This window comes from Argopecten irradians, chromosome 3, assembly GCF_041381155.1.
Source record: "Argopecten irradians isolate NY chromosome 3, Ai_NY, whole genome shotgun sequence".
Taxonomy (NCBI): domain Eukaryota; kingdom Metazoa; phylum Mollusca; class Bivalvia; order Pectinida; family Pectinidae; genus Argopecten; species Argopecten irradians.
This window is the reverse complement of record NC_091136.1, coordinates 50,165,210-50,179,653: the sequence shown is the minus strand read 5'-3', so window position 1 is coordinate 50,179,653 and position 14,444 is coordinate 50,165,210. Positions and strand designations below refer to the sequence as shown.

Below are 14,444 nucleotides of genomic sequence, written 5' to 3'. Positions count from 1 at the left end.
TTTCAAAAATTTGTTTATTATATGATAATCGTGTAATAATGGTCTGGTCGTGCCGTCTGATTAGTAAGCAGTAATCGTCATCTGTTAATTTTAAGGTCACTTGAACCGCTAAGGCCTAATAGTTCGAAGGCCCGTTAATCCGAAAATTAGAAAATATTGCAATTTATGTAGTTGTTTTACTTCATGTAAATTGATAGTTTGAGATGTTTTCAATAAATTGTGATAAATACATTTTTCGGCAATTCTTTAAAATTATTTAACTGCAAACTTCTATGGACGGCAAGTTGTGATTTCTTCAATGAGCTTTGCATGATAAATACATCAAAATTATGAATAAAAAAAAATCATAAAGAGATAGAAAATATCTTTACATTTTATAAGATGTCACATAAATATACATTTTATGAATTATCTTATAAACATACGCCTAATGTAAAGCTTGTGTGTACTGCAATTTGATTGCATTAGGGATAACATGGCTGCATGAATGGATGATATATATCACCAATTCTAACCTGCCTGCATGTTTGAAATATGTATTTCCCGACTTATTTTTGTGTTTTTCCTGCTTCCTTTTACTTGTTTAATCCTCCCCTTTTTTCAATGATGAAAATGGTTCGCATAATGGTAATTTCTGGGAAACTAATAACCAGGATTGCAGTGTACATATACACTCTTTCATATCGGATACAAGACCCTCATGATATTGCAAGATATTATGCATGTGGGTCTTTTTGGTTTTTTTTATCGGTTAAAGGGTCAACCCCACTTAGGCGTTACATTTTGATATAAAATTTATTCTTTAGTTGTAGTGCAAGTGCAATTTGATTTTGTATCGTCATTTCTTGTTTTTTAATCCACATGGTGGATCATTAACAATAAATTTAAAATGACCCTTTTTGGGGTGGCCATTTCAATTTCATTTAGTGTTTGAGTTGTTGTTATGATATGTGTGGAGGGGCATTGCTAGCTAAGAAATTAGCTTATTTTATGGATTTTGAACTCATATCAAGCTATATTAACATTAAGTTTTGTAGGCAGGTATTTTAGAATGTCTTTAATTAACTATCATTTCAAAAAATTATTGAAGTTTTCTCACTGCTTCTTTAAACTATGATATATACTGTCTTATATTTTGGACAAGTCTTTAATAGAATCAATATCTTTTTTTACTGATTGGCTGCTGATGACGTCTATTCATGATAATAATGCAGGCTTTTGATTGTATGTTTAGTGTTAGGCCTGAGTGGCTATTGTCATCCCTATTCTGGATATTATTAGCAGCCATCTTTGATTTTTCCTTGAAGCACTAGAATATCGGAAAAGATTTTTAAAAATTACCCTTAACCCACCCTTTTAAGTGCAGTTTGTTGTTTTTGTTGACAGGGACCGAATACTTGGCGGTTTTTTTCTGTGTAAAAACTTTTGATTAATAAATTTTTGATATAGTTTCATTCATTTTATATTTAATAATGATTGTGTTACTATGTATTTTCTTGATATTGTAAATATATCATGTAGGTCTTATGTGGCATACATTTTGGTCAACCCCACTTTGTTAACATATTTATAATTAAAAATTTTAATTCTTTAGTTGTAGTGATTTTGATTTTGTATTGATAATCGTCATTTCTTGTTTTTAATCCACAAATATGGTGGATCATTAACAATAAATTTAAATGTCACCCTTTTTGGGTACATGGCCATTTCAATTTCATTTAGTGTTGATAATTCTTGATATGTGTGGAGGGGCATAAATACACTCTTTTCATATCGGATACGTTTACGTACATAACATGTATTGCAAGATTATGTTTTTTTTCACAATTTCATTTCGTTTTTTTGTCGGTGACCCCACGCTACATTTTTGTGAGTAAATTTGTAGCGTAGTGTAGTTGCAATCATCCGTGGGTCATTGAAGATGGTAATCAATCTTAGAGTTACACATATCTTAGCAAGTTTACTACTGAGTCTTGTACTTAAAGTTGTACAATTATATCGGTTATCGGGATAATATCAGACTTTGGAAAAGACTGTACTAATGGGCCTTAGGACTAACGGTCGTTCGGACCTAACGTACGTTCAGTATTTAACAGGCCCTTCGGCCTATTAAGTAAATAGACGTGGTCACCAGGCAGGTTACCTATCGACCCCCCCCAAAAATCCCCCCACTTTTATTTGTCGTCTATCACCATTAAACATAATCTATTCCATCATCTTCTCAACTGGTAAAACTATGTCCTAAATGTAATTCAACTAAGCCATGTTAGGGAACATGTTTTAGGATAAGTTAAAGTGTAAAAATCAAGCGGCTGATCTCAACAGGGTAAAAATAGATCTACATTTATATGTAATTAATTTTTGAAAAATCTTATAATGTTGCCACAACCTAGGAATCAAAGTTCAATATACGCTATTCGGATAATAGTATACATGTACCTATATCATAGATGATGTTGTATGACGAGCTGGGAACATTTTGTTTTATTAATTACCCGATTTTTATGTGTTGATTAATTAAGTTATATGTGTCGTAACTAGGCCATGCATTTTTTTCTCTTCAAGAAACTATTGAAAACCATCAGGTTCTTTTAAGGTGTGATAATCATTCAAATGGTCAGAAAACCATGTACGATGCCTTGTAAAACATTATTTTACAAGTCAGAATTTATGTCTTATGTATGTTTAAGATAAATGCATACCTGCAGTAATCACTTTATAATTTTCTTATTACTTTATAAAAATGTTAAATGAAATTGTAGACCACATTTTGGCTTCATAGCCTGACCGCATATGTACTGTCAAAATCATTTTCAGTTCTTATTCATACTTGTAAATGTAATTTTTCGAAAAAGGTTGATGGTGAATAAAATATCCAAAAGCTCTTGATTCGTGAGTATGAAAATTACGGCACATATATACAGCTTTTTAAGACCAACTACCTTTCCGAAACGAACTTGAATTCAATTAGCGTTTGCTTCTTAATTGTTTTATTTTCATGATATGAATTAAAAAATAGTAGCACATCTAAAATTAAAACAAAATCAATTTTTTTTCTTATATTGAGTGATCCAATGTATGACACAGGATTAATTGTCTACATGTAGATGGCGATCCAATAATTTGGACCCACCAGAGTGTCATGCATAGACTTATTATTTTGGACGTTTTATGAGTTTAAAAATACAAAAAATCGGTAAAATCGTAATCTACATGGTGATATATATTGAGAAGGATGGATAGATCCCGAGACAAACAAACGTAGTCCACCTATATGCCTTTTTTTCTGCGGTTTAAAAACTATCATATTTATATTAAACGTCTTCATTCACAAAAACGTTTTACTACCGTTGGTAAGAGCAATAATTTTCCTTTTCAAAATCCTACACAACTATACAAAGTGCTGTCAACTAAGACGAAATCAGCCGAAAAATTTATGCAAATATTATAAGCCGGATTTGATCTTCATTATATAAATGTTTGCACATTATATAAAGAAGGTTGCACATCATATAAAGAACTGTGTACAGAATTTAAAGAAATTTAGTGTACCGAATATAAAGTTTAATTTTAAGCTACATAAATATAAAGGAAAAGGCATCGAATATCTCGATATAACGACGGATTCAATAATGGTAAATGTATCGAATATAACACAGGAATTACCGAATATAAAGATAAAAGCACTGCAGATATACATGCATAAGGATTTTCAATATAGTTGACTGGGTATTTCCATGTCTACTTCAGTTTCCCGTAAATTTGTAAATACGTAATAATATACCCCATGTTAAAAGATGGAGGTCAGATATCTGGCTATGATTATACTCCAATCTGGTCAAGTGTATGATTATCCAAACTTTCCGCCGAGTCACTGACAATGTATTCAATGTATAAGCTAGTTATACATATTATCAGTCAAATAATTTTAAAAGTGGTTTTAAAGTCGTTGTTTACTTACTAAGAAATCTACCATAGTAAAGTGTGCCTGTTGAGAAAATCACTTGTATTTGTAAAACGTCATCGTATATTTTTTCATTTAAAGTTCGCTTGTTTCAAACCGTTTTGTGTTGAAATATATTAAGAAGATGATGCATTGATTGTTCCGTCTATTGAAACTTGTGACATAAACACTAGCGCAAGCCATCGTTTTAAAAGGATGGCAAAATACGTGGTAGATTTGAATTTGAATGAAATTTTAATTAAATATAAGTAATAAACTGTATACCAGTTTGGACAACAGTTGATATGAAGTATCATCCGTGTACATCCGTATCGAAAATGATAAATATTCTATCTGGCGCCCATAACGGGCGCCATTCTAAAACAGATATCTTCCCTTCCATGCATGGGCTTCATTAGATAACTGTATTACCAAATCTGGTAACAGTGTTATTGCTTAATAATACTTAGCCCTGGTAGAATAAAAAATATAACCAGACAAGTAGCCCGAGGTCATTTTTTAAATTTGATACCATTTAGCGGTATAACAATAAACCCTAACCCGAAACTGAGGTCCTTATTTTTTATACTATATATTATGTTTTTTTTCTTTTTAATATTTGGCAATGTATCAAACCATTCCTAATGTGCATGTTACTTATTTGTTCGGAAACATTGACCATAGGAAACCACCCTGAAATAACTCAATGTTTTGCGTAATTAATTAACTTGAGATTTGCTTTTATTGACTTTTTTCGGACCATATTACACAGGTCATTTTTACACTTGAATGTTCTACATAATTAGCCAATGCCTCTCGATTAACCACAAATTGATCAAGACTTTGAATTGCGTATTATTATATAATTATGATATTCATTTTCGTAAAATGAACACATGTTTTGTGTATTAGGATAATTTCTAGACCCAGAAATACTAATCCTGTGTTTTTTTCTTTTGCAAAGTTCCATTAAATTAAATGTCCACTGGAAGTATCTATGCTACAGCATTTGAAATACTTTGTATTTGAATTACTGTAGTCAAAATATCAATCAATTTTCGAGGTCTTAAATGGTTTACATTGAATGTATTACAATAAAAAATTTTAAAAAATTAATATTAACAATATGTACGTTCTTGAAGGATGCATGATTGATTAAAATACCAATGTAACTGTATAAATTACCAGAAATTCTGGCACACAACCTACCCATACTGTTCTAAATTTTTAAACGCTTTGGACTAAATGAATGTTTTAATAAAGGATTTTTTCAACAATTTTAAGTCCGTAACTTTGTTTTTAATCAAATTCTGTTAAAGATTCCAACATTCAATAATAAAGTTTATTGTTTGATGTACTGCGTTTCTTTTTTATTCAAGCCACGTTACTTTTACCTTGTGCAGTACATTAAACTTCTCGTCATAGTCCATACATACCGGTATTGGTTGTATAAAATAAGGTGTAATTATGGTGGCTGATTACGGCCATCTCGTGTTGTTGTGTTGTCGCCTTGTCGTGTTGTCGCCTTGTCGAGTTGTCGCGGTCTCAAACTGCGACAACCCGAGATTTAACAGTTAAAATGTCGACTTGTCGCGTTTTCGAACCGCGACAAGTCGACAACACGACAAGACGACAAGTCGACAACACGACAAGTCGACATTTCAAACACGCTAATTAGCGCGTACAGAATCTCGTGTTGTCGCGGTAAAATGTCGACTTGTCGTGTTGTCGAGTTGTCGACTTGTCGTGTTGTCGCCTTGTCGTGTTGTCGTGTTGTCGCCTTGTTGTGTGTTGTCGACTTGTCGCCTTCCTGTTACACATGCGCAAATTATATGAAATAACCACTATCTTTGAATATAGAAAACTGAAGTCAGTGCTTGTGAATATTTGGTGTGTTTGTAAGATATTCGATGTTCAAAATTGTTAAAAAATTATATTTTTCCCCATTGTTAACTCTTTCAAAATGTATTATACTTAACGGAAATTATAATATTAAATTAATTAAATATTACCAAAACAAAGAATGTTGTCAGAACACAGAACAAAAATGTTTGTACAATGAACAGTAACAGAGAGGACAAATGTACATGTATATCAACTTAATATTGTAAAATCTCCTTTACGAAATATTGTGTTATTAATCGGTTTTTATTATTCAATTTGAAGAATTGAAGAGAACACGGATGATAAGACGATATATTATCTATTATTACTTATTACTGTAATAGGCTATGTGTGCAGTACATCAAACAATAACCTTAAATTAAGATCTGATAAAGAATTTGATTTAAAACGATAAGAAAAAATCATTAAAACTTTCATTTAGTCCAAAGCGTTATAGAACAGATAAGGTGTTGTGCCCCATCTTTCTGGTAATTAGTTCATCTATTTTGATCATCTGCATGCATCACAACGTACATAATGTTAATATTCTTTTTATAAAATTTGTTTATTGTAATACAGCAAGATTTAACCCTCGAAAGTTTGATTGTGTATTTTGACTACAGTAATTCATACAATAGTAATCAAATGCTGTAGCATAGATACTTCCAGTGGACATTTAATATAATGGAACTCTTGCAAAAGAAAAGTACACAATTAGTATTTCTGGGTCTAGAAATTCCTAATACACAAAACATGTGTTCATTTTACGAAATGAATATCATAATTATATAATAATCTTTCTCAAAGCGATCAATTTGTGGTTAAGAGAGGCTTGGCTAATTATGATACATTCAAGTGTAATTGACCTGTGTTAATATGGTCCGAGTGCAAAGTCAATAAAAGCAACTCAAGTTACATTACGCAAACATTGAGTTCTTCAGGGTGGTGTCCTATGGTCAATGTTTTTTCTTGTAAGTAACATGCACATTAGAGAATGGTTTGATACTTGCCAAAGAAAATAATATCTAGTATAAAAAATAAGGACCTCAGTTTCGGTTCATATGGTGTTATACCGCCCTGGTATAATTTAAAATAATGACCTCGGGCTACGGTCTGGGTTATTATTTATTCTACCAGGGCGGGACAATTAAGCAATAAACTGTTACCAGATTGGACATACAGTTGATATGAAGCCCATCCGGAAGGAAGATAAATAGAATGGCGCCCGTTAGGGCGCCATGAATATTTATCTTTCGGACGGATGGGCTTCATATCAACTGTATGTCCAATCTGGTAACAGTTTATTACTTATATTTCCATTACGATCAATCAAATTCAAATCTACACACGTATATCCTTTAAATTTCCCGCTTGCGCTAGTGTTGACGTCACCAAGTTCAATAGACGGAACAGCAATAGCATCAACTTCTGAATATAGTTCAACACAAAACGGTTTGAAACAAGCGAACAAATGAAAATTATGCGATGACGTTTTTTTAATACAAGTGATTTTGTCAACACGATAATACTATTAGATTTCATAGACTACACGACTTTAAAACCACTTTTGAAATTATTTGACCGTTATGTATAGGCGTAAGTATACATTGAATACATTGTCAGTGACGCGGCGGAAACATTAGATATTCATACACTTGACCAGATTGGAGTTCATAGCCAGATATTGCCCATCTGGTTTAACATAGATTAAACGGGAAACTGAAAGTAGAATGGAAATATCAACATATATGCATCCTTATGCATGTATATCTGCAGTGCTTTTATCTTTATATTCGGTAATTCCTGTGTTATATTCGATACATTTACCATTATGCTCCGTCGTTATATCGAGATATTCGATGCCTTTTCCTTTATATTATGTAGCTAAAATTAAACTTTATATTCGGTACAAATTTCTTTAAATTCTGTACACACTTCTTTATATGATGTGCAACCTTCTTTATATAATGTGCAAACATTTATATAATGAAGATCAAATCCGGCTTATAATATTTGCATAATTTTTCGGCTGATTTCGTCTTAGTGACAGCACTTTGTATAGTTGTGTAGGATTTTGAAAAGGAAATTATTGCTCTTACCAACGGTAGTAAACGTTTTTGTGAAGACTTACTATAAATATGATTTTAACCGCTAAAACTTCATATAGGTGGACTACGTTTTGTTTGTCTCGGGATCTATCCATCCTTCTCAATATATATCACCATGTAGATTACGATTTTACCGATTTTTGTATTTAAACTCATAAAACGTCCAAAATAGTCTATGCATGACACTCTGGTGGGTCCAAATTATTGGATCGCCATCTACATGTAGACAATTAATCCTGTGTCTATATTGGATCACCAATATAAGAAAAAAATTGATTTTGTTTTAATTTTAGATGTGCTGCTATTTTGTTAATTCATATCATGAAAATAAAAACAATTAAGAAGCAAACGCTAATTGAATTCTTCGTTTCGGAAAGGTAGTTGGTCTTAAAAGCTGTATATATGTGCCGTAATTTTCATACTCACGAATCAAGAGCTTTTGGATATTTTATTCACCATCAACCTTTCGAAAATTACATTTACAAGTATGAATAAGAACTGAAAATGATTTTGACAGTACATATGCGGTCAGGCTATGAAGCCAAAATGTGGTCTACAATTTCATTTAACATTTTTATAAAGTAATAAGAAATTATAAAGTGATTACTGCAGGTATGCATTTATCTTAACATACATAAGACATAAATTCTGACTTGTAAATAATGTTTACAAGGCATCGTACATGGTTTTCTGACCATTTGAATGATTATCACACCTTAAAAGAACCTGATGGTTTTCAATAGTTTCTTGAAGAAAAAAATGCATGCCTAGTTACGACACATATAACTTAATTAATCAACACATAAAATCGGGTAATTAATAAAACAAAATGTTCCCAGCCGTCATACATCATCTATGATATAGGTACATGTATATATTATCCGAATAGCGTATATTGAACTTTGATTCCTAGGTGTGGCAACATTATAAGATTTTTCAAATAATTACATATAAATGTAGATCTGCTACCCTGTTGAGATCAGCCGCTTGATTTTTACACTTCAACTTATCCTAAACATGTTCCCTAACAGGCTTAGTTGAATTCGGACCAGTTGAGAAGATGATGGAATTGTTATGTTTAATGGTGATAGACGACAAATAAAAGTGATGTCGATAGGTAACCTGCCTGGGTGACCACCTTATCCTTAATAGTCCGAAGGCCTGTTAATCTGAACGTCCGTTAGGCCGAACGACCGTTAGTCCTAAGGCCCATTAGTCGGAAAGTCTGATAGTCCGATAACCGATATAAATGTACAACCTTTAATTACAAGACTCAGTAGTAAACTTGCTAAGATATGTGTAACTCTAGATTGATACCATCTTCAATGACCCACGGATGATTGCACTACACTACGCTACAATTATCACAAATGTAGCGTAGGGTCACCGACAAAAAACGAAATGAAATTGTGAAAAAAACATAATCTTGCAATACATGTACGTAAACGTATCCGATATGAAAGAGTGTATTTATGCCCCTCCACACATATCAAGAACAACTCAACACTAAATGAAATTGAAATGGCCACCCCAAAAAGGGTGACATTTAAATTTATTGTTAATGATCCACCATGTGGATTAAAACAAGAAATGACGATTATCAATACAAAATCAAAATCACTACAACTAAAGAATAAAATTTTATCAAAATTATGTTAGCCTAAGTGGGGTTGACCCAAAAACCGCCACAAAGACCTACATGATATACAATATCAAGAAAATATTAGTAACCACAATCATTATTAAATATAAAATGAAACTTATCAAAATTTATTAATCAAAGTGGGGATGACACAAAAAACCGCCACTGTCAACAAAAACAATAACTGCCACTTAAAAGGGTGGGTTAAGGGTGGGTTGAAAACTTTTCAGATATTCTAGTGCTTGAAAGGAAAATCAAAGATGGCTGCTGATCGAGAATAGGGATGCGTACCCTCAGGCCACACTAACCAATCAAAAGCCTGCATTATCATTCCGTCATCAGCAGCCAATCAGAAAAGATATTGATTCTATTAAAGATTCCTTGTCCAAAATATAAGACAGTATATATCATAGTTTAAAGAGTCAAACTTCAATAATTTTTTGAAATCCAAATTAGACATTCTAAAATAATTACAAAACATAATGATATAGCTTGATATGAGTTACAAGCATAAAATAAGCTAATTTCTTAGCTAGCATTTATGCCCCTCCACACATATCAAGAACAACTCAACACTAAATGAAATTGAAATGGCCACCCCAAAAAGGGTGACATTTAAATTTATTGTTTATGATCCACCATGTGGATTAAAACAAGAAATGACGATACAAAATCAAAATCACTACAACTAAAGAATAAAATTTTATCAAAATTATGTTAGCCTAAGTGGGGTTGACCCAAAAACCGCCACAAAGACCCACATGATATACAATATCATGAGGGTCTTGTATCCGATATGAAAGAGTGTATATGTACACTGCAATCCTGGTTATTAGTTTCCCAGAAATTACCATTATGCGAACCATTTTCATCATTGAAAAAAGGGGAGGATTAACAAGTAAAAGGAAGCAGGAAACACAAAACTAAGTCGGGAAATACATATTTCAAACATGCAGGCAGGTTAGAATTGGTGATATATATCATCCATTCATGCAGCCATGTTATCCCTAATGCAATCAAATTGCAGTACACACAAGCTTTACATTAGGCGTATGTTTATAAGATAATTCATAAAATGTATATTTATGTGACATCTTATAAATGTAAGATATTTTCTATCTCTTCATGATTTTTTTTTATTCATAATTTTGATGTATTTATCATGCAAAGCTCATTGAAGAAATCACAACTTGCCGTCCATAGAAGTTTGCAGTTAAATAATTTTAAAGAATTGCCGAAAAATGTATTTATCACAATTTATTGAAAACATCTCAAACTATCAATTTACATGAAGTAAAACAACTACATAAATTGCAATATTTTCTAATTTTCGGATTAACGGGCCTTCGAACTATTAGGCCTTAGCGGTTCAAGTGACCTTAAAATTAACAGATGACGATTACTGCTTACTAATCAGACGGCACGACCAGACCATTATTACACGATTATCATATAATAAACAAATTTTTGAAATTCATAGTTCAGAGAAAAAATACTTTGACAACTCTCGGTAAAGAAATTGCTATCAAATATCTTCATCTAGCTACAACCACATGCACACAATTATTTTCATTAGCAATCCAATATGGCGAGTGTTATCCATTGTTTGCGCATGTGTAACAGGAAGGCGACAAGTCGACAACTCGACAACACGACAAGTCGACAACACGACAAGGCGACAACACGACAAGTCGACAACTCGACAACACGACAAGTCGACATTTTACCGCGACAACACGAGATTCTGTACGCGCTAATTAGCGTGTTTGAAATGTCGACTTGTCGTGTTGTCGACTTGTCGTCTTGTCGTGTTGTCGACTTGTCGCGGTTCGAAAACGCGACAAGTCGACATTTTAACTGTTAAATCTCGGGTTGTCGCAGTTTGAGACCGCGACAACTCGACAAGGCGACAACACGACAAGGCGACAACACAACAACACGAGATGGCCGTAATCAGCCACCATATGTAATAGAGGTTATAATTAAGATTTTGTGATTTTGGCTTGGTTTTTGAGATACCTATTAGAGCCGAGACGACATTTCGACCGGACAGGGAAATGTCTACCTAGCATATTTGTCGTAAATTTCCCGATTCATCAAGCCATAACTTCGTCAATACTTGACCAATTTTAGTCATCAAGCACTCAATGGAAAGATAAATTATTTCTCTTTAAGGTAAGATATCCGTCAATGTTGTATAGAACCCATTTATTAAAATAATCACGGTTTTAAAAAATAGGTCCGTTTTTCTCGACCGCCGAGTTCATACCCTTGATACTATAATATATATATATACTATTGGTTAAAAATATTCGTGCCAGGTCCCTGTGTCCACGACAGGATGCGCAAGAGACTAGATATGTACACAGCTAAACCCCCTCCCGGACTTCTCCTACCCTTACGGTATAATTCGTAACCACCCAGTAGTAAATCAGTGTCAGCTACAGAATTATCAAAGTGAGTCTCAGTGACGCAAATAACTTCATTATTATTTCTAATTAAGTTTATTTCTTAAACTATGTATATTCAAATGAAAGATATAGTAATATCAGTAGGAAGCTAGAATTATTGGTCAAACATATCATTAACACATCAATAAATGCTACAAGTTTTTTAACATGAAAGTTGCTCTTGATCTGCAGCCTCTATAAACATCGGACAATTTCATATGGTAAACAATTTTTTGTGATATCAATAGAATGAGTACGTTGGTAGAAGTGTAACGGTTCGATTTGTCGTTTCCTTTAATATGTCACAAACCTTGAGTAACCCAGGTTCTATGGAATCACTCGCGGTTCCGTCCCTATACGTCCGTTGAGTACAAGGTCAAAGGTCACCTAAGAAACCAGCTTCGTGTGCCATGAAGTAAAAGTCAAAGCAGAGGTAAACTTAACGATATATTTATTAACAACACATGGATTGCGAAGGTAAAACATATCACAATATACATATACTGATTCTCTCAACTTCCACACGTTTCCCCATAACTTAAGTACAGTACAAATATATAACCCAAGGGACCGTAGAATATACAGATACTAATACCTACACCTACAGTATAAACCTACAGCTAACATCTTAGCAATACTGTAACATTTAGCACCTAATAAACCTACCCACAGTCACCGCCCGACTCCTAACGTTAGAGGGGACTAGAAAGGAATAAGAAGTGAGCCTACCAGCCAAGGGCTTCTATAGATTGACAAATTATCCCGTTACACATCAATTTATACCCCGTGTAGAATACGGCAAAAGTCTCGTGCAAAAAGCTACGAAATACTCGATCCTGGCCTAATGCTATAGAAAATATCAACCAATGAAATTACGTAATCCAAATTATCGGCCAATGGCTATTAAGTACAAACGGAAGGAGATACGCGTCTACATCCGGTAAAACACAAGAAAATATCAACATGACAAGCTACCGAAGAATACTATTGCAAAATATGCCGAAGTATCAATCCCACAACCAATATAGGCTATGAGATTTCAACTAAGGGATGCCAGGAATAACAACTGGCCCATAAATAACCCAACCAGACGTTGTTAACTATGATTCCTAACACTAAAAATCCATTCCTGCTACAGAAGCAACCGATTGCCGACCGATATTGTACTAAATCATAACCCTAATCCATATGGAGATTCCTCCTCGAGACTCTTTTATATTCGGACATTGATATATGTCTCTCGTCGGAATCCCTACTCGAGCCTTCTAAACTTTATTCTTGAAAATCAGGTCAGGTTCACCTAGCTACCTCTTGTAAGGGTCTATTACAGAAATAATCCAACAGCAGTGGTTCCCATACTGGCATACATCGCTAGTGGAGATATTGTTCTCTCTATACGCACATATATTATTTAGTGACATGTATAAAAAAAACAAAGAACCATCCCATTTTGTAAACGATGTCTTATTCCATCGCTACTTTAAGCAGCCAATTTGAAAGTCCCTCTCTGTCGTGTGACCGCTATACGGGCTTTTACGAGGTTTAATTTATTTTTCTTTTTATAACTTGGTATGGTCAGGCCCATCCTCCATGTCTTCGGCACGTATCCTTGAGACTTAATTGCGTTGAACAACTTCATTATCATACGAATGATTTGTCTCCTCCTTATCGAAGATGTTCGTTATTCACTTCATCGTTGCCGAGTGTTTTTTTCAATTTTCGAATTACAGTTTCTCTTTCACGAAAAGAGAATGACAGAATAGCCATTGAATGCTCTTTCATTTGACCGTTAAAATATCGAGCTGGAAAAATTCCCTTGTCAGTATATTTATCTATTATGGCCTGGTTGAGAGGGCACTATTGCCTCATAATATTGTCGAGGGATGGAATAGTGCCCGAGCCGAAGGTAGTACATCACCCTCACATGAGACCCGTTTTCATCATCATAACATAAGCACGTCAAGCCAGGCATTAAGCGACACCTCGTAACGCTACCTTCATTTCCACACCACGTTGTTACATTAAAAGTGCAAGATATGAATTATCGTAAAAATCTGTTTTTCTATAAAATGGGATTCAGCTTCATGAAGATTAAAAGTAGATCAGTAGAACAAGAGTGATCTATAGAAAAGCAATATTTGCTTCCATCCTCGCACACAACAGCCTGTCCGCCATCTTGACGTCTTGGTCGAAGCGCAACGTTATAATGACGTCATGTAATGGTGAAGTCACAATACATTCACGTTGAATTTGCCGCCACTTCAATAGTGCCCGCTTGCCCTGGTACTATTGCAAATAGTACCCATGTGTGTAGCCAATCAGAATCCAGTATTCTGTCACGTGATGTACTAAATATGCTTATTAAGGTATTCCGCAAAACCATTCGCAACGTCCTTTGGTTTGTTACAAACAAACTG

The 14,444-nt window shown here is 33.8% G+C and overlaps 1 protein-coding gene across 1 annotated transcript in view; it reads right to left on the bottom strand.

Moving 5' to 3' along the window:
* The window catches only part of LOC138318963 (zinc finger protein-like 1 homolog), a 433,896-nt gene extending 420,441 nt beyond the window's left edge, over window positions 1-13,455 (bottom strand). Inside the window, exon 1 of the mRNA XM_069261815.1 lies at window positions 13,336-13,455. Coding sequence (XP_069117916.1) covers window positions 13,336-13,392 — 57 coding nt within the window. The 5' untranslated portion in view covers window positions 13,393-13,455. The remainder of the gene's footprint in view (window positions 1-13,335) is intronic.
* Window positions 13,456-14,444: the final 989 nt, after the last annotated feature.